The sequence below is a fragment of the Mirounga leonina genome, unplaced genomic scaffold (assembly GCF_011800145.1).
Source record: "Mirounga leonina isolate KUSES-001 unplaced genomic scaffold, KU_Mleo_1.0 Mir_174, whole genome shotgun sequence".
Taxonomy (NCBI): Eukaryota; Metazoa; Chordata; class Mammalia; order Carnivora; family Phocidae; genus Mirounga; species Mirounga leonina.
The window spans coordinates 39,567,737-39,593,977 of record NW_023270451.1 but is presented as its reverse complement, the minus strand read 5'-3'; the positions used below and the strand labels follow the sequence as shown (position 1 = coordinate 39,593,977).

At 38.8% G+C, this 26,241-nt stretch overlaps 1 protein-coding gene and 1 pseudogene across 1 annotated transcript in view; both read right to left on the bottom strand.

Annotated features, from left to right (window-relative positions):
* Positions 1-219: 219 nt before the first annotated feature.
* LOC118021293 lies at positions 220-3,896 on the bottom strand (annotated as a pseudogene).
* A 10,401-nt stretch (positions 3,897-14,297) lies between these two features.
* CCDC126 (coiled-coil domain containing 126) overlaps positions 14,298-26,241 on the bottom strand; it is a 49,290-nt gene continuing 37,346 nt past the window's right edge. The window contains exon 3 of the mRNA XM_035020752.1: positions 14,298-16,081. Within this exon, the coding sequence (XP_034876643.1) occupies positions 15,897-16,081 (185 nt within the window). The 3' untranslated portion in view covers positions 14,298-15,896. The remainder of the gene's footprint in view (positions 16,082-26,241) is intronic.

Sequence of the window (26,241 nt, the reverse complement as noted above, 5' to 3'; positions counted from 1 at the left end):
TTAAGCGTCTGCCTTCGGCTCAGGTCATGATCCCAGGGTCCTGGGATTGAGCCCCACATCGGGCTCCCTGCTCAGCGGGAAGCCTGCTTCTCCCTCTCCCACTCCCCCTGCTTGTGTTCCCTCTCTCGCTGTGTCTCTCTCTGTCAAATAAATAAATAAAATCTTTAAGAATAAATAAATACTCCAGCCAAGAAATATAAATAAATTCATTAAATAAATTTACAATAGAAACAGCTCCAGCTTATCAAGCTACCTCCTTACACCAGCATAGATAAGAGCTACTTGCTCCTCAGTAGCCCCAGGAGCATAATGTCCTTGCTTCAGACACTCAGATGCACATCACGACTCAAGAGTTGGTTGAGTGGCGGCACGGAGGTCAGAAGTGAATCGGGCAAAAGCAGCAACTTCATGATTAAGAGCCAATTCCAGCTTCGTGGCACCTGCCACCTGCTTCATGGCCCTGGTTTGGGCAGCAGATCTGACAAGGGACACAGATGAACCAACACTAATGGTAAGGCAGATAATTTTGTAGAACATTTCTGTTTCCAAGAAGATCTGTCGGTCAGGGATGGAAATGATATTCATTGGATCATAAGCGGACACATCACCTGCTGTGTTTCTATGAGTGGTAAAGCAGTCAAGGAGCCACTACCAAAAGAATCCTTCATTTTGGCTGCTCTCTCCCAACAGATGGGAGTGCAGGTAGAACACATCACCAGGATAGTCTTCACAAGCAGCAGAGATGTGACAATAAGCAACAGACTGTTTGGATAACTCATCATAGGTGAGTGAAGCATGTTTGCCATTATCCTTAAAATATTCTATTGAACAGCCAGAATAAGGAGTCAGGTACTGATGTGGGGCAGAATCAGTAGCAGCAGCTGAAACCACAACGGTGTACTTCATGGCATCTGTAAGTCTCTTCACCACCTGGGCAACAGTGGATCAACAGATATAGTACGGCTTCTTCTTTTCACCAGATCCATCACTGAAACATTTCTGGTTAATGATTATGTCAATCTTTCATGTTTTGCCAGTCCATTGGACACCAATAATCAGCTCAGGTTGACCAGGACGGACCAATTAGCACCAAGCTATCCACAGCCTTAGTGCCAGTCTGCACTGGTTTCTGCACAGAGATTGGAGGAATGATCCCAAGTTGGCGCTTTCAGGCCAACTTGCCTGTGGTTCTGAGAACCAGTTACCAATGGCACTTACCACATGACCTAACAGCTTCGCACCAACTAAAACATCCACAATGGCTCCTGTCTTTTTCACAATATCTCCTTCCTTAATTAGTTTTCATTTCCAAATACACCACCACCAACATTATCAGGTTCCAAGTTCAGATACATATGCTTCAAGCTTGGAAGAAAACTCTACCATTTCTTCTGCTTGAACATTCCTCAGCCCATGTACTTGAGCAATACCATCACCAATACTTAAAACACATCCAGTCTCTTCAAGGTCAACAGAGGTATTAGCTCCAAGAATACACTCCTCAGACCCAGAGGACACCCCAGCAGCACCAGTCTTCTGAGGACAGGTGTTAGAAGCATGGAGGTTCCTTGTGACAACTAAGGATGATTGCCAAGCATTTTTGGAGACCAGACCAGCCTTCTGAGAGAGGATGAAAGCCACAGCTCAAGCCCAAGGCCATGTGCACAGACATTTTTTTTCCTTAAAGTTTATTTAGTTTTTTTTAGTGGGGCTCAAACTCTCAACCAAGATCAAGAGTCACATGCTCTTCCAACTGAGCCAGCCAGGCACCCCCAGATAGCATCTCTAGAGCTCTCCTTAGGTGGTTCCTCTCCAGTTGCAGTTTCTGAACTGACTCCCAAACAAATATTAACCGAAAGAAATTACACTACTATTCTGAGATAGTATATTAGTATTATGAGATAATTACATTAGTATCAGACAAAATACACTTTTAAGAAAAAATTCTTATTATGGATAAGGAAAGTCACAATGTAAGAATAAAAACAATAATTCATTAGAAAGATAAGACAATTTTAGGGGCACCTGGGTGGCTTAGTCATTAGGCGGCTGCCTTTGGCTCAGGTCATGATCCCAGAGTCCTGGGATCGAGCCCCACATTGGGCTCCCTGCTCCAAGGGAGGCCTGCTTCTCCCTCTCCCACTCCCCTTGATTGTATTCCCTCTCTCGCTGAGTCTCTCCCTGTCAAATAAATAAATAAAATCTTTTAAAAAAAAAGAAAGAAAGATAAGACAATTTTATATATATTTTTTAAAGATTTATTTTATTTGACAGAGAGAGTGTATGTGGGCACATGCATGAGTAGGGGGAGGGGCAGAGGGAGAGAATCTTCAAGCAGACTCCCTGCCAAATGCAGAGCCGGATGCAGGGCTTGATCTCATGACCCATGAGACATTGACTTGAGCCAAAATCAAGAGTTGGATGCTCAACCAACTGAGCCACCCAGGTGCCCCCATAATTTTAAATTTTTAACTTTTTTTTTTTTAAGATTTTATTTATTTATTTGACAGAGAGAGAGAGACACAGTGAGAGAGGGAACACAAGCAGGGGGAGCAGGAGAGGGAGAAGCAGTCTTCCCGTGGAGCAGGGAGCCCGATGTGGGGCTCGATCCCAGGACCCCAGGATCATGACCTGAGCCGAAGGCAGATGCTTAACGACTGAGCCACCCAGGCGCCCCTAAATTTTTAACTTTTTATTATGAAATTTTGAAACATATACAAAGGTAGAAAAAAATGGTACAATGAACACCTCTAAATCCACTACTTAGATTCAACCATCATTAACATTTACATTTTGTCACATTAACTTTATTGCTTTATCTATCTATATTTTTTATTAGTATGGTTGAGCTGTTTCAAAGTGTCACACCCTATGACATGTCATGCCAAAATACTTTACATATCTAAAAAAAATGACATTCTCCTATCTAGATACAAGGGTATAATCACAACAACATAAAAATAAATCCTTAATTTCATCTCATATTACCATGTCCTCAAAATGTTACATATAGCTCATTTTTTCATAGCAGGATTCAATCAAAATCATCTATTGTATTTGATTGTTATATTTCTTAAATTTCTTTTAAACTATACTATTACCTTTCCTTCATTTTTAGGAAATCCCATTTCTTTTTTTTTTTAAGATTTTATTTATTTATTTGACAGAGAGAGACACAACAAGAGAGGGAACACAAGCAGGGGGAGTAGAAGAGGGAGAAGCAGGTTTCCTGCAGAGCAGGGAGCCTGATGTGGGGCTCGATCCCAGGATCCTGGGATCATGACCTGAGCCGAAGGCAGACGCTTAACGACTGAGCCACCCAGGCACCCCGGAAAACCCATTTCTAAGAATCTACCCCAAAGATAACACCAGCAAAATTTTTTTAATTTATTTTTTTTTTATTGAGGTATAACTGATATACAACATTATACTAGCTTCAGGTATACAACATAATGAATGATTAAACATTTGTATATATTGTGAAATGATCACCACAATAAATCTAGTTAACATCCATCACCATGGGGCGCCTGGGTGGCTCAGTTGTTAAGCGTCTGCCTTCGGCTCAGGTCATGATCCCAGCGTCCTGGGATCGAGCCCCGCATCAGCCTCCCTGCTCCACGGGAAGCCTGCTTCTCCCTCTCCCACTCCCCCTGCTTGTGTTCCCTCTCTCGCTGTCTCTCTCTGTCAAATAAATAAATAAAATCTTTAAAAAAAAAAATCCATCACCATTCATAGTTACAGAATTTTTTTCTTGTGAAGTGATTTACTCTCTTAGCAACTTTCATATATGCAATATAGTATTATTAACTGTAGTCACCATGCTGTAAATTACATTGCCATGACTTACTGATCCTATTACTGGAAGTTTGTACTTTTTGATTCCCTTTACCCATTTTGCCCACCCCCTAAACCCTGCCTATGGCAACCACTAGTGTGTTCTCTATATTTATGAATGTGGTTTTGTGTTTTTCTTTGTTTGTTTTGCTTTTTAAATTCCACATGTGAATGAGATCATAACCAACAACAAAAAAATTTTTAAACACATATGTACAAAGTTATTCCCCTCAGCACTATTTGTTACAGCAAAAAGACTGGAAACAAACCAAACATCCATCTACAGAGGACTAGTTGCATGAACAGCTATATTATGAAGTCCTATGCAGCAGTAAAAAAAAAAAAAAAAAAGGAAGGAAGGAAGAAAGAAATTAGGAAAATCTCTTGAATGCTGCTATGAAATCATCTCCAGAATATATTGTTAAAATGCATAAATCACGTCACAGACAATGTGTATAGAATCCTACCTTTTAACTAAGAAATAATCAAAGAACAAAACATAAAAAAAGAGCAAAGTAAAAACAAATAAAAATAAAATCATTACAAATCATACTGTATATATTAAAAAAATAATAAGATATTAACAACTTTATGCCAATAAATTTGAAAATTTAAATGAACAAGAAAAATTTAGGGAAAGACCAACTTATTAAAACGAACACAAAAATAAAATCTAAATAGGGCACCTGGCTGGCTCAGTTGGTAGAGCATGTGGGTTGTAAGTTCAAGCCCCACGCTGGGCATAGAGATTACTCAAAAATAAAATCTTTTAAAAAGGGGGCACCTGGGTGGCTCAGTCGTTAAGCGTCTGCCTTCAGCTCAGGTCATGATCCCGGGGTCCTGGAATCGAGTCCCGCATCGGGCTCCCTGCTCCGCGGGAAGCCTGCTTCTCCCTCTCCCACTTCCCCTGCTTGTGTTCCCTCTCTCGCTGTGTCTCTGTCAAATAAATAAATAAATAAATAAATAAATAAAATCTTAAAAAAAAAATCTTTTAAAAAGTAAGTAAATAAGGGGCGCCTGGGTGGCTCAGTTGGTTAAGCGACTGCCTTCGGCTCAGGTCATGATTCTGGAGTCCCGGGATCGAGCCCCGCATCGGGCTCCCTGCTCGGCGGGGGGTCTGCTTCTCCCTCTGACCCTCCCCCTCTCATGCTCTCTGTCTCCCATTCTCTCTCTCAGATAAATAAATAAAACCTTTAAAAAAAAAAAAAGTAAGTAAATAAAATAAAATAAATAAAATGTAAATAGCTCTATACCTATTAAAGAAAATGAACCCATATTTAAAGACCCTCCCCAAAAGAAATCTCAAGGCCACACCCTTCACTAGCAACTTCTTCAAAGTTAACAAAGAAATAACATCAATCTTATACTCTTACATAGAATACTTCTCAGTTTGTTTTATGACACCAGAATAAACTCAATACCAAAACTAAAGGAGGACTTATAAGGAAGGAAAACTACAGACCAATTTTTCTCATAAATCTCATAAATCTATTGTTTTAAAAATCCCTAAATCAAAATAGTAGCAAATTGAATCTAATAACACATAAAAAGAATAATACAACTTTGAAAGCAAAATTGGTTCATATTTGAAAATCAGTCCGTGTAATTCACCACATTAACAGAATAAAAGAAAACCAGACAAACTGACAGGAATATGAAGTAGAAATTAAAAACTAATTCTTACCAGGTACCTTAGAGTTGTATAATAAACCTATAATACAAGCCAAAAAATACACAATTATTCCCAGGGAACCAGTTAGCAGCTTGGTTTAGAATATTGCCAGGGAACAACTCTCTCCTCTGGGCTAGTAGGCCTTACTTTCTTTAGAAGTAGCGATGAGACGACTTTGGGGACATCAAAAGACAGAGACTGGTCAAGGATCATTCTATGAGTCTCTTTATTCTCTTTCTCAAAGATAATGCTTTTTCATCCCTCCGCTGGTGGGATAATCTTTTTTCCAGTGTATGCATGAGCAGTTCGGGACTCACATTATTTTACAAGTTTGCTCACAATCTACAGTTAAGTTCTCCCAGGAGCACAATGGGGGGGCACAATGGGATGAATGTTTCAAAGGAATGAGGTCCTAGGACCCTTCTATTAGCTATTACCTACCCTGAGCATAAGGCAATGTGGAGACATCCAATCAAAACTCTATCACCAATGAGAATGTAAAATGGCACAACCACTTTAGGAAAAAAAAAGTGTATCTTAATACATATGACCCAGTAATTTTACTCCTAGGTATATATCCAAAAGAAATGAAAACCTATGTTCACAAAAAGACTTCTATTAAGGAAGTTCCAAAAAAAAAAAAAATTCATAGCAGCTTTATTTATAATAGCTAGAAACAGCCCAGATGTTCATCAATAGGAGAGAGAATATACAAACTGTGTTACATTCATACAATGAAATACTACTCAACAATAAACAAATTACTGACACATGCAACAGCATAACTGAAAATCAAAAACAAGATGATGAGGGAAGGCAGCTAGACACAAGAGTACATACCATATGATTCCATTTATATGAAATTCTCGAATAGGTGAAATTAATCTATGGTGGAAAAATTTGCCTTGGGGGCGGAGTGATGGGGAAAGATTTGATGAAGGAAAGGTATGAGGGGCCTTTGGTGTGATGGTAATGTTCTATATAATAGAGGAGTTTGTGGGGGGCGCCTGGGTGGCTCAGTCGGTTAAGCATCTGCCTTCAGCTCAGGTCATGATCTCAGAGTCCTGCGATCGAGCCCTGAGTCAGGCTCCCCACTCAACAGGGAGTCTGCTTCTCCTTCTCCCTCTCCTCCTCCCCCCAATCCTGCTCACGCTCTCTCTCTCTCCCTCTCTCTCTTAAATAAATAAATAAATAAAATCTTAAAAAAAATAGGAGTTTGGGTAGCAGGTTAATCCATTTGTTGAAACTCAGCTAATGTACACTTAACATTTGTGCATTTTATTATATATAAATTTTACACCCAATGAAAAAACTTTAAATACTGAACTCTAGCTAATGATATGCATGCTAAAGTACCTCAGGGGAAGTGTGCTGATAACTGTAATTTGTTTCAAAAAGCATAAACAAATAACATGGATTCATAGATAGATGTGGTAAAGTATGACAAAAAATTATAAAATCTAGATGCTGGACATATTATTTCAGCCTTGCTACAGGTTTGAAATGTTCATAATAAAATGTTAAAAACCAAGTTAAAATTCTGTTGCCTTTTTTGAAGCAGATACAGTGAGGAAGCTTTCTCTAAGTACATATATTAAGAAGCAAGCAAGTGTAATTTGTGGAAAGAAAGGGACTTGTCACAGGAAATTGAAAAACATAAATTTTCATTCCTTATAAGCAATATGTATATTAGTATTCAGGATACAGTTCTTAGTGTGGCTTAAAAATATTAGTTGAGGGACACCTGGGTGGCTCAGTCTTTAAGTGTCTGTCCAGCTCAGGTCAAGATCCCAGGGTCCTGGGATCGAGCCCCGCATCGGGCTCCCTGCTCCGCGGGAAGCCTGCTTCTCCCTCTCCCTCTCCCCCTCCCCCTGCTTGTGTCTCTCTGTCAAATAAATAAATACAATCTTATTTTTTTAAAAATCAAATTTTCTCAACTTCCACTTTAAAAATCTGAAGTATTTTAAAACAATCAACTTCAAAATAATATTTATTTTCTTTATTAAAATATATAGTGACTTTTTTACATAGAAATAACTAGGATAAAAGGTGTGATAACATCCTACTTAAATTATACCCATCTATCACAATATATTCAATATTTACTACATGCCAGATACTGTCCACTCAACACTTTTGGACTGAATCTCCCAGTTCAGATTTGAAGAAAAGAGCAAAAGGGGATGTTTTCCCCCTTTTCAAATGCATGAAGATGAAAACGTTATCATTCTAGAAATCAAGGGCAGAGCAGCCAGGTGCTGGGAACCGGGCAGTCTCTGAATATACAGAAAAGGCTCCTACTTTAGAAGGGGTGGTGAGGGAAGGCTTCTGTGGAGGTGGTGTTTCAGCTGAGACTTGAAGAATGAGAGGAAGCCACTCATGCAAAGAGCTGAGAGAAGAGCGTTCCAGACAGAGGCAAGAGCATGAATGACTGACTGCTGACACAGAGCCCACAAGCGATATGAGATCCCAGAGAAGAAAGAGCAAGCCTTTGAGGTTGGGAACCAGAAACTTGGAATCCTAAGTAGGGAAAACAAGAGAGCACGTCAGAGAAAAGGACCAGGTATTCCAGGCAAGGAAATGGAAAGGAATACTAGTTATTTTGGTTTTGCAGAAGCAAAGGAAAATACTTTCCTTCTGGCCTGAGTTGTGAAGAAACCAATGCTCCCCACTTTGGCACTGATGTACATGAAGCGAAGACCCCCCGAAGGAGACAGGGATGCAGGTGCAGCTTAAGTCTTCTTGAGGGTAAAAGAAGGATCCAAGGCCATCATTTCCCTGGTGAAGGTACCTGAGTCCTAATCAACAATAAGAACAATTGCCTCCTTTTAGAGTTGTGGCCTGGGCTTCCTTTTTAGCCTCAGGAAAACTTTATCATTCTAGAAACACAGGGCAGAGCGGAAGTGACTTCTGTGGTCTCTCAGACCCTGAGCTGAGGATCTGTTATCAGAAAAGTCACTTGTTTTAATCAGAGAAAGAGCTACCTTTCTTCTGCTCTTCACCATGGTTACTTAGTACTGTATTAAAACCCAATATTGTTTTTAATACATGATATTTAGGAAAGAATAAAAAGAATTAAGTCATCATGCAGAGAGACAGAAAGTGATTTTTATCTTAAAATGCTCAAGAGTCATACCATTTTCCCTGGGAGACTTTAATTCCAAGCGCCACTTAGTTATTTTCCAGAGCAGAAAATGACAGCAGCCTGAGGAGAAAGAGAACTACACTAATTTATCAAAACCACCCTCCCCTCAACTTCTACCTGCCTTCCTCCTACAAGTGATTCTTTGCCTGGAAGCTAAGGGGAGAAGGATATTTGTAGCTAAAAGGCATTCTCAGAGTTAGCAATAAGCAGTCTTTACATTCTTTAAAAAAAGATTTTATTCATTTATTTGACAGAGAGAGAGACAGCGACAGAGGGAACCCAAGCAGGGGCATTCTTATATTTTTAAAGACATCCGGTTCAGGGGAAGACCAAACAGCTGCCCTTTTATTACATGGGGCAAGTAACAATGGACAATGCTAAAAACAAGGAGGACTTCCATGTCACTTTTTACCTCACTCTTCTACAGAGATGTCAATTCCAGTCTGACGACCAGTGTGTGGACCAGAAAGAAAAGAGGTGGATCCAGAGCTTCTGCAATTTAAAATGCTATCAAATCTTGGGGTGACTGGGTGGTGCAATAGATTTGAGGGTCCAATTCCTGGTTTCGGCTCAGGTCATGACCTCAGGGTCTTGAGATGGAGCCTCGCGTCAGGCTCCGCACTCAGCACAGAGTTTGCTTGAGGTTCTCTCTCCCTCTTCCTCTGCCCCTCCCGCCTCAAATAAACAAATAAATATTTTAAAAATAAAATAAAATGCTCTCAAATCAACAGGCAAGCTTTGGAGAAATGGCTAGATGTTTTTAAGGCTTTGTTAATATTTTAGAAAACTCAGGAGATACTATGTGACACTCTTAAATCAGACACTATCAAGTCATTGAGACCATCTCAGGCTTCTTCCAGAGTCATCAAGTCCATCTGTAAAACCTAAGGAGATTACAAGGAGGAAAATGGACCAAGAGTGGAGTTGACTCCCACTCTGTCTAGCCTCTAGGAACTGGAAAATGATAGAAATATTTTGGCCCCAGAAAAGTCCCTACCCTAAGCCTTGCAAATAAAATCTTAGTATTAGATTTTACCGTGACAGAGAACTGCTGTAGGTGAGTTGATGGTGCCCTGAATCCCACGGTGGGCACAAGAAATGGCCCTGAGGGTAGACTGAGAAGATTCTGTTTGCCCTGGAAGAATCTGCACTAAACCAATCCCTCCCTTCACTTTATTCCAAGATTGGACGTAAGAGACACTACTGTGGCAGGCTCGTTTATAAACTCCCAAATACAATAGCCTGGTGCTCCCAACCAGTTCCCCAGGAATGGGCTCACCTCCTATGATCCCTAAACCCTGGACATCCTGGGCACCAGGATCCTGGGTGGGGGGCTACCATTAATGCCTGGGCACCAAATGCATATTGTGTGATTCCCTACAGACTGTGCTCGCTGCTGACCCAGGTCTTTAAGAACAAAGTAAGGAGTGGAGAAGCAGATCTCTCTTTTGAATCAAAGGAGAGGAATTCCTATGTCCTAGAAACAAGATGGAGTGTACTGAAGCCAAGATTAGAAGAACAGAGGGTAAGATATGGTGGTCAAGAGCACAAACTCTGGAGACAGACCCTTTTGGGTTTGAATCTCTGCTATATAGTCTGTAAGATCTGTGACCAGAGCCCCCATATCCAGTTTCTCTGCACCACAGTCCCTTATCTGGAAAACAGGGGTAAGAGAACCTCACAAAGTTGTTTTGAAGATCAAACATAATACTGTACCATGAAGAGCAGAGTATAGGGCACAGTCCTTGGTAGATGCTCAATAATCATTCTGAATGGGGGGCATTATTAAAAACAAATCCTGGGGCACCTGGGTGGCTCAGTCAGTTAAGCGGCTGCCTTCAGCTCAGGTCATGATCCCAGGGTCCTGGGATCGAGCCCCACATTGGGCTCCTTGCTCAGTGGGGAGCCTGCTTCTCCCTCTGCCTGCCGCTCCCCCTGCTTGTGCTCTTTCTCTCTGTAAATAAATAAAATCTTTAAAAATAAATAAAAATTAAAAAACAAATAAAAAATAAAAACAAATCCTCCAAACCTTCCCTGCTGTAAAGCTTTCCTCCCAGAGCACATTCCAGTTTTGAATAGTTTTAATACAGGAGGTGTAGAGCTTCCCCCAGGAGGCAGGCCAATCACCCTTACCTGGCAGAGGTCCCCTTTCTGTGCCCTCCTGCTTCACTCATCCACTCAAGGCTTTTGGACTGAAACTCCCAGTTCAGATTCAAAGAAAAGAGTAAAAGGGAATTTTTTCTCTCCTTTTCAAACTCATGAAGATGAGAAACAAACAAGCAAACAAAAAAAACCCATTTATCTCGAAACTGAACATAACCTAACGTTATGTGTACATTTCCAAACACCAGTGGCTCAAAATGTTTTGTTCCCTCAAGCCTTGACACCATGTCTACCATGATACCCTCCCACCTAAAAAGACTCCTCAGAACCACAGTTTAATTCTTTGCCTGAAAAATGGGTAAATATTAAAGGGTGGGAAGGTGGATGAATTAAGCACCTGAGGGATAGTTAAATGAAAAATGATTTACTCAAATGAATGATGCTGCTAATCAACAATTAGAAGTAATGTGAAGTTAGATTTGATCTAAGGATCTAAGGACTCAAAGGAGGTCCTAAAGTCATTCTGGAAATATGTTTGAAAGATACAGACATTGGTAAAACTTGGAAAGCATTAATTTTTAGAAAAATCTTCATAGCCTAACTTCCTTACTTAAATACAGACTAATATTACTGAGCCAAAAGGTGCAAAATGACAAACTTGATCTGATTAAGCACAAGTCGGACTACTAACCAATCGCCTCCCAGCTCTCTAACCAAATTATGGATTAGCCACTCTACACTGTATTCCCAGTCTTTTCCCTACTCTGCAAAATGCTTCTAGTCTGCTGTTTATGATATAAAATAAAGTCTGAGGATGATCAACCATTTTGGATTTTCCGTCCTTGTAGTTCTATACAAATGGAGATATTTCGCCACTTTGTCTCCCCCAAATGGCTATTAATCACATTTTACTGGATCACCCACTACCACCTAAAATAATGACAGCATGGGATAATGGAAAGAGAACAACCTTTAGACTTGTCCCATACCTAGGTTTAAATCTTTTGTTTGCAAACAAAATATCTGATAATTGAGTGAAAGATGTATCAGCTGTAATATAGCCACGCAATAGAAAAGCCATGAAAGTTACATACTTACTGACCTGGAAAGAAGTTCATACGTTATAAAGACTGTTTGGTATAATTTTTTTAAATATAATAAAGGTATAGATGCACAAAGCAAAAGGTGTAGAATGGCTTAGTAACTACTTTTTTTTTTTTTTTAAGATTTTATTTATTTATTTGAGACAGAATGAGAGACAGAGAGCACGAGAGGGAAGAGGGTCAGAGGGAGAAGCAGACCCCCGCTGAGCAGGGAGCCTGATGCGGGACTCGATCCCGGGACTCCAGGATTATGACCTGAGCCGAAGGCAGTCGCTTAACCAACTGAGCCACCCAGGCGCCCCAGTAACTACTTTTTAACAAGTATTTATCAGGCACCTATTATGGGCCAGACACAGTTGCTTATGCCCAGATTCTATCGGTGAACAAAATGAAGTCCCTGTCTTCATGGAAGAGGCATCAGAAAAAAACACAATACATTAATATACAATTCAATGTTAGGTATATCACAACTATGAAGAAAAGTAAAACAGTAAAAAGAGTGCTAGAGGCTGCTAATTTAGGGAGATCGTCAGAGACAACTTTCCTTAAAAAGTAACACCTGAATGTTGGGGGGTGGGGCATGAAGGTATCTGGGAATGAGAGTTGCAAGTAGAGGAATATTGTTTCAAGTTGCTGAGGCAAAAGCATGCATGTATGTCCCAGCAAGAGAAAGTCAATACGGCTGGAGAGGAATTAAGAAGGAGGAGGGTAGTCAGAGATGAAGTTAGGAGGCAGACAGGAGCAAATTAGGGTTTTTCAGGCCACAGTGAGAATGCTGGATTTTAAGTAGAAATGGCAAGACAACAGAGAGTGTGGGCAGGAGAGATGAGATTCACATTTATATACTAAAGTGTCAATAGCAGTTATCTGTAGGCAGAAAAATTTCAGATTTGTCCCCCCATTTTGGTTTTCTGTATTTATTCTCATTTTCATATTCATTTCTTTCTCTCCCCTCAAGTTCTTTAGCTCTCTCAAAAGATGAACTCTATCATTCCCCCAACCAAAAGTTAAGAATCATTCAAGGCTTTCAATTATTTAAAAAATAGTTTCCACTAACTCATTCATTCATTCATTCATGTCTCTTTCATTACATCATGTCCCCTTTTCAAGTAAAGGGGACTTCTCTTAAAAAAAGGAAAATAATATAACTACATCCATAGCTAGTCAGCTGAAAGTGTCTGGTCAAAAACAGAACGCTGTTTACAATGAAACCAAACATACAAGTCAGAGGTTCCTATGTAAGCTATTAAGCCTTCTGAGACAGAATTAAGTAAGATGAGGCAGATTCTATAAATTCAAAAGAAGGAAGAACATGGTGTCACTAGAAAGGCTGACCTGAGGGGCGCCTAGGTTGCGCAGTCCATTGGCTTAGGCTCAGGTCATTATCTCAGGGTGGTGAGATTGATACCCACATTGGGCTCGTGCTTAGGGTGGAGCCTGCTTGGGACGCTCTCTCCCTCTCTGTCAGCACCTCCCTCTCCCCACGTGCGCATGCTTCTCTCTCAAATAAATAAATCTTTAAAAAAAAAAAAAAAAAGAAAAAGGCAGACATGAGCCTCTGTAGTCTACCTAACTCCACAGTCAAGGTCCTAAGTATTTCTTGAAGACAAATGAGACCCAAGTTACCATTAACTATGTGAAATAATGTTTAAATTACTTCTTTTGCCAGTATACTGCTTAAAGATATTCTGAAATAACCCAAAGGAACTCTGAAATAAATTTGAAAGTTTTTAGTATGTTTAGTGATGCCCTCTATGCTTATGTCCTGATTAAGATTACCTGAAAATAGAAATACTATGGAATGACTTTTAAAAGCTCAACAGTAGGGGCACCTGGTGGCTTAGTAGGTTAAGTATCCGACCCTTGTTCTGAGATCATGCCCCACATCAGCCTCCACGCCCAGTGGGGTGTCGGCTTGAGGGTTCACTCTCTCCCCCTCCCTCTGCACCTTCCCTCCTCAAATACATAAATAAATCTTTTTTAAAAAAAAATGCAAAATTGCCTTGTTCATGATAGGAGAGTTTGAGTTCAGGAATTGATGGGACCAAGTCTGGGGATTATGGTCAGAGGTGGTTCCTAGGTTTGTACCCTCAAGTTGAAGTTTACTGTTGAGTTTTTATTTTTTAAAGATTTACTTATTTATTTTAGAGAGAAAGAGAGCACAAGTGGGAGGGGCCCAATCTCACGACCCTGAAGATCCCAGGACCCCGAGATCATGACCCAAGCCAAAACCAAGAGTCGGCCGCCTAACTGACTGAGCCACCCAGGTGCCCCTTCATTGTGTTCTTTCGAAAAAGTTATCTGCAGTTGATAGAACAAAACCCAAAATTATCTAAGATTCCTTTCAATCATTTACCACTTACAAAATGTACAACCACCATTAAAGAAAAAAACTTATAACACTTGGTAAGTACAAATAATATATTTTATTGCATCCCTGAAAACAAAAATGAAAAACAAAAATGTCCACATCTAATAAGACTGAACAATTATCCCAAACTTCACCTGGCAATGGTATAGAATTAATTTCTTCACATAAAGATAGAGTATACAGAAAAGAGTTTAGAAAGCTACCTTTCATGAAATAATATTTTCTCATACTTATTTTAATAAAGCATTATAATTATTGCTACTATGTGTGGTAGCATATTATAATTACAAACAATACAATATCCAAAACTAAATTCAATATAGCCTAAATCGAAAAGCTACCTGCACTTAAGCAGTTATTATAGAGAATAAATACTATGAAATATAGGGCACCATACGGCAATTAAATTTGCTACAAAGGAAATTTAAATAAAGGTGTACTTTGCTCTATCCTAGAATTATCCAAGATTAGGATCTCTTGTGCTATATACAATAGCTGTTTTCCTGAAAAGAGAATCAATCTTCATAACTTAAATTATATTTTAAATGCTCTTAATTGTTTTTAAGTGGTCATATATAAAATGAATACCTAATGTATCTGTTACACAAATCCATAATTTCATAAAGCCAGGCACTCTTATATAATGCCAACATTTCCAAGCACTTTAATGCAGCACAAATACCTTTATTATATACACCTGGCTAAAGACCTTAAGCATCCCAGTCTCACAAATATTTCAGTCTCCCCTCCACTGCCAACATAACAAAAGCAAAAATTACCCAAATAAGGAAATAATGTGCTTTCCACAGAACAAAGACACTCAAAGGATTAAACTTTTAAAATTAATATTCACGTATGTGAAAAATCATGAATTAATACTTTACTTATTTTTAATCTCATCATAAAAATATCTTCTATTCTTCAGGATATATGTAAGAAAATGTTATGTATGAGATTAGAGATTACTCTTTTTATGTTACTTAATTGTCTCAATGTTTAGAATAGGTTACGGACAGCGGCCATTAACCATTTCAAGATTATACCCTTACAAATGTAATTTTTCAAAATATACAATAATTAACCTCCAGTTATTCTGAAGGATAGTGCAAATGAAGACATTCTTTGGGTCATGATTTCAAAACCTTATTTCAACATTATACTTCCTTTCTCTGCTCATAATCTGAGTAACAAAATATAGTACTGGCAGCACATTTTCTAATACTGTTAGTGTAACAGTTAAGCCTACTGAGAACAAATGACAAAATGATTCAATGACAATATTCTCCACTTGTCTAAAAAACATGTGATATATTTAAATAAATATTTTATAGAAATGAACCCATGTCTTTCAGTGTTTTTGTTTCACCTTGATCTCAAACACAAAAGATTTATACAAAGATCACCTACCGGCTTACTACACCAACCATGTTACCAAATTCCCTTTAAGGATATAGTACAGCATTGAGGAGACTTGCCTGAAAGCAAACTAATAACTTTTAAAATTTATGTACAGAATTAAGAGTTCTGTGAATCCAGCATATTCCTCAGAAATGCGTGGGGCTTTTATTGTACAGTATTATTCTATCCTAGCCAGCAACTGAAAAGCTTTCTGCCATAGGATATAATCCACGGTGGGGATGTAGCAGCGCAGCTGATCTTCGACTGCTATCTAATGCTGCCTGATGCATTTATCCTCTTATTTGTGGTGACTGGCACCAGGTTCCCACTAGTGCCGTTGGTAGTGTTGGTTGCCGAGCCGTTCACAACAATATAGTCGACCTTGTTCTCCAGCTTTACCAAACGTTGTAAAATGTCATCTAAAAGGACAGCAATTGTTCTTTTTAGATCCGCTAGGGAAGAAATCAGAATACACTGTATTAAACACGGATAGAACACTTCATATTTGTATTTTCCTAGTTTGGGGGGGAACTGAAACATTACTAAGGCATCCGAGAGAAAATATACTAGAGACAAGGCACTCACACTACGCATTGGAAAAACCTAATTATTTTAATCAATAGCATCACATACAGAGCTGCCTAAAGGAATTTCAGAGTTATAAATGTGAAACTCGCTTTTCTAGTGCAATAAAACACATTTAAAGTCTGGTTCAAAACTGTATTCCCTCTGTAAGGAACCCCATTTACCTTGAGTTTCTTAAGCAGTTTGTAAAGATGACTGTGGGCAAGGCAGGTAAGGTAAAAAACCAGGTGAGCTAAGTAAGAAATTCAATGAAATGCTGAAACAAGAAACCTGGATCCTCCAGAAGCTGAAGTGTGTGTGTGTGAGTGGCGGAGCCTAGGATTCAGGGCAGATGCCAGGAAACTGATCAGTGCAACAGAGATATTAGCCGTGGTACTGGCTTAAATTTCTTCCAGAATGACAGGGAAGTTTATACCTCTTTGAGAGGTTAAGGGGTTTCAATAGGATTTACCTGGAAAGAATGAAATTATGACTCTTCCTTAGAATTATTTTTCCAAGCTTCCCCAAGGTACCTAGTATATATGAGGTGCTCAGTAAATGGCAACTAATACTGTGATTTTTTGCTGATCCCGAACCAAAAAAGCAACTCTAGCTCTAACAAACATCTAACAACAATTGATAAGTTTGCTGATGGTTCCGTTACAAAGAGATCAGAAAAAGCACAAGCAAAATAAAAAACATAAATTGGATTTCATCAAAATTTAAAACTTTTGGGCATCTAAGAACATTATCCAGAAAGTGAAAATAACAAGCAGAATGGAAGACACTATTTGCAAATCATGTATCTGACAAGGGTTTAATCTCAAAAACATCTAAAAAACCCTTAAACAACAAAAGGACCCAAGTTGTTTTTTTTTTTTTAAGATTTTATTTATTTATTTGAGAGAGAGAGAATGAGAGACAGAGAACACCTGAGAGGGGATAGAGTCAGAGGACGAAGCAGACTCCCCGCCGAGCAGGAAGCCCGATGCGGGACTCGATCCCGGGACTCCAGGATCATGACCTGAGCCGAAGGCAGTCACTTAACCAACTGAGCCACCCAGGCGCCCTGGACCCAAGTTTTTAAATGAGCAAAGGACTTGAATAGACATTTCCCCAAATAAGATATGCAAATCAATAGTAAGCGCAAGAAAAGATGCCCTACATCACAATGAGATACCACTTCAACCTACCAGGATGGCTATAATCAAAGAAAGGGAAAAACAGTACAGTACTGGAACAAAAATAGAAACACAGCTCAGTGGAAAAGATAGACTCCAGAAATAAACCTGTGTTTATATGGTCAATTAATCCACGACAAAGTAGACAAGAATACACAATAGGAAAAAGACAGTGTCTTCAACAAATGCTGCTGGGAAAACTGGACAGCTTCATGCAAAAGAATGAAATTGAACCATTTTCTAACATCATTCACAAAAATAAACTCAACATGGATTAAAACCTAAATGTGAGACCTAAATTCCTACAAGAAAACATAAGCAGTACTTTTTTGACATTGGCCATAGAAACATTTTTCTAGATAGGTCTTCTCTGGCAAGGGAAACAAAAGCAAAATTAAAGTATTGGGACTACACCAAAATAAAAAGCTTTTGCACAGGCAAGGAATCCATCAACAAAACAAAAAAGGCAACCTACTGAATGGGAGAAGATATGTGCAAATTATGTATCTGAAAAGGGGTGAATATCCAAAATATATAAAGAACTTGTACAACTCAACACCAAAAAAATAATAATATGATTAAAAATGGGCAGAGGACCATTATAGACATTTTTCCAAAGAACACATACAGATGGCCAACAGATACATGAAAAGATGCTCAACATCACTTATCATCAGGAAATGAATGCAAATCAAAACCACAATGAGGGGCGCCTGGGTGGCTCAGTCGGTTAAGCATTTGCCTTCAGCTCAGGTCATGATCCAGGGGTCCTGGGATGGAGACCCGCGTCGGGATCCCTGCTCAGCGGGGAGCCTGCTTCTCCCTCTCCCCACTGCTCATGCTATCTCTCTCTCTCATTCCCTCAAATAAATAAAATCTTTAAAAATTATTAAATTTAAATTAAAAAAAAAAACCCACAATGAGATATCACCTTACACCGTCAGAACAGCTAAAATCAAAGCAAGAAATAACAAGTGTTAGCGAGGAAGTGGAGAAAAAGGAACCCTCATACACTATTAGTGGGAATGCAAATTGGTGCAGCCACTGTGGAAAATAGTATGGAGGTTCCTCAAACCATTAAAAATAGAATTACCATATAATTCAGTTAATTCCATTACTGGGTATTTATCCAAGAAAACAAAAACATTAATTTGAAAAGATACAAGCACCCCTACGTTTACTGCAGCGTTATTTACAATAGCCAAGATACGGAAGCAACCCAAGTGTCCATCCATAGATGAATGGGTAAAGAAGATGTATTATATATACAATGGAATATTACTCAGCCATAAGAAGAATGAAATCTTGCCATCTGCAATGACGTGGATGGAGATAGAGAATATAATGCTAAGTGAAATAAGTCAGACAGAAAAACACAAATACCATCTGATTTCATTCATACGTAGAATTTAAGAAACAAAACAAATGAACAAAGAAAAAAAGAGACCAAAAAAACAGATTCACAAATACAGAGAACTGGTGGTTGCCAGAGGGGTAGTGTGTAGGGGAGATGGGTAAAATAGATAAAAGAGGATTAAGAGTACACTTATCTTGATACACCTGAAACTAATATAATAACACTGTTAATTATGCTTCAACAACAACAAAAAATTTTTAGAAGAAAATAAGCATTGGTAAGATATGGAGAAACTGGAACTCTCATACACTGCTGGTGTGAATATACAATGGTGCAACCACTGTAGAAAACAGTTTGGCAGTTCCTCAAAAAGCTAAACATAAAACTACCACATGACCCTGGAATTCTACTCCTAGGTTTGTATACATTCCCCCAAATTGAAAAGAGACTCAGAGATACTGGTACACCAATATTCACAATAGCCCAAACGTGGAAACAACCCAAGTGTCCACCAATAGATGAAGAGATTGACAAAATGTGGTATATGCATGCAATGGAACATTATTTAGTGGAAGATGTTCTCTCTTTTTTAGATGGGGGGAGGGGAAGAGGGAGAGAGAATCTTAGGCAGGCTCCACACCCAGCTTAGAGCCCCATGCAGGGCTCCATTTCACGACCCTGAGATCATGACCTAAGCCAAAATCAAGAGTCAGACGCTTAACTGACTGAGCCACTCAAGTGCTCCAAAAGGGATGATGTTCTGCGACATGCTACAACACGGATGGATTTAAATACATTACACAAAGTGAAATAAGCCACACCAAAAAAGGGACAAATATATGGTTCCACTTATGTGAACTACCTAGAACAGACCAATTCATAAAGACAGAAAGTAGATTAGAGGTTACCAAAGGCCAGGGAAATGGTGAAATGGCAAGTTCTTGCTTAATGGTTAGTTTCATGTTTAGAGTGATGCAAGTTTTATAAAGTTAACAGTAATGGTTGTACAACACTGAGACTATAATTAACACCACTGAACTATATACTTTAAAAATGATTAAAATGTCAAATTTAATGTTATATTTATCATAATGTTTAAAGAGTGAAAAAATATCCAAAAGGAGTAGTGAGAGTAGCGGTGGTGGGTGGTGGTAGAGGGTGATAAGAAAATGCTTATTACAAAATAAAACAAAAAATTAGAAAATACTTATTAAAAACAAAACAAGAAATCAATGTAATATAAAGCGACGTGAAAACTCTATTTGGAGGAAGTCTAAAGCATGGAAGAATGAGACTTTCCAAGAAGTGTATCTTCTGGCATCATTCATCATATTCTAATTTGGTGGAAATGTATAAGAAAAAAAAAGTATAAGAAAAATCCTGTGACAAGAAGCATTTAGGGATGAAATGTCAAACTGTACCCCAAAGAGCATATACATTTGTATAGAGAAGGAAAGATAAAAACAAATGCAGAAAAGTTTTTAGCAAATGGTGAGTATAGATGAAAGATATAGGATGTTTATTATACAATTTGCCCTAATTTTCTGTAAATTGAAAATTTTCAAAATAAAAGATCAGGAAGAAGAGACATTTCTTTATTAAGATCTTCCAATCAAGAGTTACAATAGTATTAGGTAAATAGGAGAGAATTAAATATTTTTTTAAAAATCTTTCAGCAACAAGACTAAAGGATCTGTTTTCCCTGGGGGTTACCTCCTGTATATTTGAAGAGGTAGCAACATAGGCCAGAAAGGTCTAGATAGAATAGACTGGGGTGGGGGTGGGGGTTGTCTATCAGCCTGTTAATATAAAATGAAGCTAAAGCCCCAGGATGTTTGACACCAAGCTGAGGTGTGACCTGAATTACAAAGGTACAGCCTAATCATTGATTAGCATTAAGGCTTAATAACAAAGCTAAAGGTAGAACGAATGCAAAACAACTATTTGGTAATTTTACTTCAATAATGTCCTAAATTGTTAAATGAACCCTTCCAAATATTCTAAAATCAACTGGGGCCGTTTTTTGAGAGAGAGAAGGAGAGAGAGAGTGCACAGGTGCGTGCAGGTGAAGTGGGGAGGGTCAAAGGGAAAGAGAATCTCAAGCAGGCTCCACACCCAGCACAGAGCCCAACACAGGGCTCAATCTCACAACCCTGAGATCATAGCCTGAGCTGAAATCAAGAGTCAGAGGCTTAACCGGCTGAGCCACCGAGGCACCCCTAAAATCAACTGTTTTAATAAAACATTACAAAAAACTAGATTTCAACCATTTTGCTCCATGATATAAAATCAGTTAGTTGACAAAAATAAAACTACTGTTTCCTGAACCTGGGATTCTTTTGAATATACCAAAATTCCCTTTCCTAAATTCACAATATAATTTTATGTTTACATCTGATGGGATTACATATTTATGGGAATTACATGTTTATATTATATGGGAGTCCACAGTACTTATCCATAAAGCCCTATCATTGAAGGTGCTGGCTTATTAATAACTCCTTTCCTGCCCCTTTTCAGGACCCCTAAAAGCTACCTGAAAGCAGTATCATAGCCATCCTTTTACTCTCAGGTCACGATTTTGATACTTATCACACAGTGGACACTCAACAAATGTTTGAAATAAACATTTGCTGAATGTCTGACTCATGTGTTTGGTAGGTGATATCATTGTTGAGATTGATGTAAAGGACCAGATTTAGGAAATAAAACCCTTTTTTAAAAAAATACTTTATTTATTAGAGAGAGAGAGAGCACAGGCAGGGGAGGGGCAGAGGGCAATGGAGATGCAGACTCCCCACTGAGCATGAAGCCCTATGTGGGACTCGATCCCAGGACCCCAAGATTATGACCTGGAAGTCAGATGCTTAACCAAATGAGCCACCCAGGTGCCCTGGAAATAAAGCCCTTTAAGACTGTTCTATATCTGCTTTAAGCTTCCCTATTCTGGAAGAAGAAATCAAATAGTTTGGGGGGGGGGGGGAAGAAAGAAAAAAATGAGCTATAACAAAGACATAGATACCATCAAAATTTCACCTAGCCCAATTATTTCACTGTACACAAAAACCAAAAGGAGAATATAATGCTATTAAATATACTAAAAATACTGCATATAAAAAGATTTTAACTACACTAAACATAATCAGGAACTGTGAGGCACAGCAGGAAGCCACTATCATACCAAGGCCTATGGAACACAGGGAGAAAGCAGCGAGGAAACCAGAGCCCAAGCCCCAGGCCACCCAGTGGAAAACAAAGCCAAGGCAGGCAGTCTAGGAGAAGCTGGAGCTAGTAAAGAGAGGGAGGCAGTAAGGAAGGCAGACAGGGAGCGAGAAAAATACCCTAGCCTTTCCCTTCCTCGCCTTTCCCTTCCTCCTACTTTCCAAACTCCTGCCAATGCCCTCCATTGGCTGAATCCAGGCAGAAGCTCGCTGATTTGGGAACCTGGGAAACACTACCTACTCAAATCACCTCCCTTGAGATACAAAAGAGAGAAAACGTAAGTAACAAATCTGAAGACAACCAGGCACAGGACCAGCACAAACAGCAAGTATACATGCCTTCACGAACCCCATACTTATGTCTCTCTGCTTTGATTTATCTCTTATTTATATCTCAGTAGGTTTTGCTGTTGGTATTCTTATGAGCTGCCTCAAATCTGTTATATAGAAGAGAGGCAGATATAAATAAAGATAACCATGTGTGTACACAAAAAAAGGAATAAAATGTAGTAAAATTCAAAATGACTAATGAAAATGAAAGTATTTAATATATCCTATAAGTCAAAAACTTTGCCTTTATTAATATTTTTCAAATTCAGGGGCGCCTGGGTGGCTCAGATGGTTAAGCGTCTGCCTTCAGCTCAGGTCATGATCCCAGGGTCCTGGGATCGAGCCCCACATCGGGCTCCCTGCTCAGCGGGGAGTCTGCTTCTCCCTCTCCCACTCCCCCTGCTTGTGTTCCTGCTCTCGCTATCTCTCTCTATCAAATAAATAAATAAAATCTTTAAAAATATATATTTTTTTTTCCAATTCAAATTGATCTTTTACCACCAGTAACATCAGCTTAATGGTACAAGAAAGCAAGCTTAGAAGTCACTTGTTAATTATCAAAGTGAATTACCTACTATAAAGTTTATTATGAAGCTACTAGCAAAAAAAAAGACTGCTTCCTAAGAAACATGAACTAATTGAAATTGAACAAAGACAGCACTGTTAGGTAAAAGTGGTTTCAAAAACCTCATAAACTCTACAATTAAATGTACATTGTTTAATCTTTTACTTTTCTAATACAGCCACCTTCTCCCACTGAGTACTGAATAAATTGTGTCATTCAATGAAAATTTTATTACTTCTTTACTTCAGAGTGCAAGACACACTGTTTAGACCTCATGAATGGATCCAGATATGTTCCTGTCAAATTTTAAATACAAATTAAGGGGCACCTGGGTGGCTCAGCAGTTAAGCGTCTGCCTTCGGCTCAGGTCATGATCCCGGGGTCCTGGGATCGAGTCCAACATCGGGCTCCCTGCTCGGCGGGAAGCCTGCTTCTCCCTCTCCCTCTCCCCCAGCTTGTGTTCCTGCTTTCGCTATCTCTCTCTGTCAAATAAATAAATAAAATCTTTTAAAATAAATAAATACAAATTAAATGCCAAGGGACATAAAATAAGCCTAATTTTTCTTAAATGAGAAAAGAAAAGCTGGAAAATGAACTTAACTAAATGACATATACCATAAATAAGCTACATTTTAAATAGCCACATCAAAATCACTTCTAACAGGAATTCTGAAATTAACTTTCCTTTAACATATTTAGGCTATAAAAACTACTCATTTTATAGGTTTGGTTTGCCTTTTTAATGGCACATAACTTTTTTACTTTGAGATAATTGTAGATTTACATATAGTTGTAAGAAGTAATACAGAAATTCCTGCACTTTTACCCAGTTTCCCCCAATAGTAACATCTTTTTTTTTTTTTTAACATTTTATTTATTTTTTAGAGAGCGAGCGAGAGAGAAACAGCATGAGAGGGGAGAGGGTCAGAGGGAAAAGCAGGCTCCCCGCTGAGCCGGGAGCCCGATGCGGGGCTCAATCCTAGGATCCTGGGATCATGACCTGAGCCGAAGGCAGACGCTTAACCATCTGAGCCACCCAGGCGCCCCCAATAGTAACATCTTTTAAAACTATATACAACATTACAACCAGAATACTGACATCAATACAGTCAAAATGCAGAATATTTCCATCACCACAAAAATCCCTGTTACCCTTTCATAGTAATACCTACTTGACTGTGTGGAATTGATATTCCTATTTAAACCTCTGTTAGAATTACCTAGCGAAGCCATCTGGGCCTAGAGATTTCTTTTTGGGGAGTTCTTAAGCTATAAATTAAATGTCCCTAATAGTTACAGAGCTCCCACAATTTTTTTTAAAGATTTTATTTATTTATTTGACAGAGAGACAGTGAGAGCAGGAACACAAGCAGGGGGAGTGGGAGAGGGAGAAGCAGGCCTCCCGCTGAGCAGGGAGCCCAATGCGGGGCTCAATCCCAGGACCCTGGGACCATGACCCGAGCCTAAGGCAGACGCTCAACAACCGAGCCACCCAGGCGCCCCAGAGCTCCCACAATTTTTATATTGTATTTTCATTTTCATTTAGTTCAAACTATTTTTTAAATTTCCCTTCAGACTTCTTCTTTGATCCACAGATTTAGAAATGTGTTTAGTTTCCAATTACTTGGAGATTTTCCCTGTTACTGATTTCTAGTTTGAGTTCATTGTGGTCAGAGAACACACTCTGTATAATTTTAATTATTGTAAATGGATTGAGGTTTGTTTTATGGCCCATATGATCTATTTTGGTAACTACTCGATGGACTCAAAAAACAAGTATATTCTGCTGCTGTTGACGGAGCTTCTATATGTATAAGATCCCATTGGTTTGATTGTATTCTTCAGCTCTTCTGTATCTTTGCAGATTTTCTAAGTAGTTCTATCAGTTCCTGAGAGCGGGGTGTTTAAGGTCTCAATTATAATTGTGGATTTACCTATGTCTCCTTTTAATTCTACCACTTTGTAGATACAAATTAGGATTGTTATTTCTTCTGGGTGGTTTGACCCTTTTATGATTATACAATGTCCTTCTCTGACTTTGCTAGTTTTCTTTGCTCTAAGTCTGCTTTATCTGATATTAATGGAACCCCTCCTACTTCCCTTTGATTGTTTGCATGATATATCTTTTTCCATCCTTTTACTTTCAGCCAGCCAATATTATTAAATTTGAAATGAGTTTCTTGCAGAGAGCACATACTTGGGCCACATTTCCTAATCCAGTGTGCCAATGTCTTTTAACTGGTATATTTAGAATATTTATATTTAGGGGTGCCTGGGTGGCTCAGTTGGTTAAGCATCTGCCTTCAGCTCAGGTCATGATCTCAGGGTCCTGGGATCGAGCCCCTCATCAGGCTCCCTGCTCAGTGGTGAGGCTGCTTTTCCCTCTCCCTCTATGATCTCTCTTGCTGTCATGCTCTCTCAAATAAATATCTTTAAAAAAAAAAAAAAAGAACATTTATATTTAGTGTAATTGTTATATATTAGGACTTAAGTCTGCCATTTAATTTTTTGTTTTATTTGTTCTGTTTTTAACTTCCCTGTTTTCTTTTTCCTGCTTTCTTGTAGATTATTTGGAATATTTTTTAGAATTCTTTTTTTGGTTTATCAGTAGTGTTTCTGAATGTATCTTTTTGTAAAGTTTTAGTGGTTGCTCTAGATATTACATCATATACATAATTTATCACAATGATTTTACTTGAGTGAAATACATAAGCTTCACCTCTCTTTACCATCAATGATTCATTTTATGTCAGCTTGGCTAGGCTACAGTGCATAGACAATACACCAATCTACATGTTATTGTGAAGTCATTTTTAAGATGTGATTCACATCACATCTCAATATAATATGAGTGGACCTCACTCAACCAGCTGACGACCTTAAGAAAGAAGACAGAGGTTCCTGGAATAGGAAGGAATTCTAACCTCCAGACTGACTGCCTTCAAACTCAGGACTGTAATGTCAACTCCAGCCAGAATTTTCAGCCTATCAGCCTATCCTGCAGACTTTGACTTTCCAGCCCTCACAGTTGTATAAGCCAATTTCTTAAAGTCCATCAATCTCTCTCTCTGCTCTGGAAAACCCTAATATACCATCCTTTTACCCTATTCCATTTATATTGCCTTAAATATTTCCTTTATATACATTTAGAATCACATCCATGTTATAATTTTGGCTTCAGTCATCATAGTTTAGAAAACTCAAGAAGAAACCTACTGAATTACCCTTATTTTTTTTTTTTTTTAAGATTTTATTTATTTAATAAAAGAGACACAGCGAGAGAGGGAACACAAGCAGGGGGGAGTGGGAGAGGGAAAAGCAGGCTCCCCGCTGAGCAGGGAGCCCGATGTGAGACTCGATCCCAGGACCCCGGGATCATGACCTGAGCTGAAAG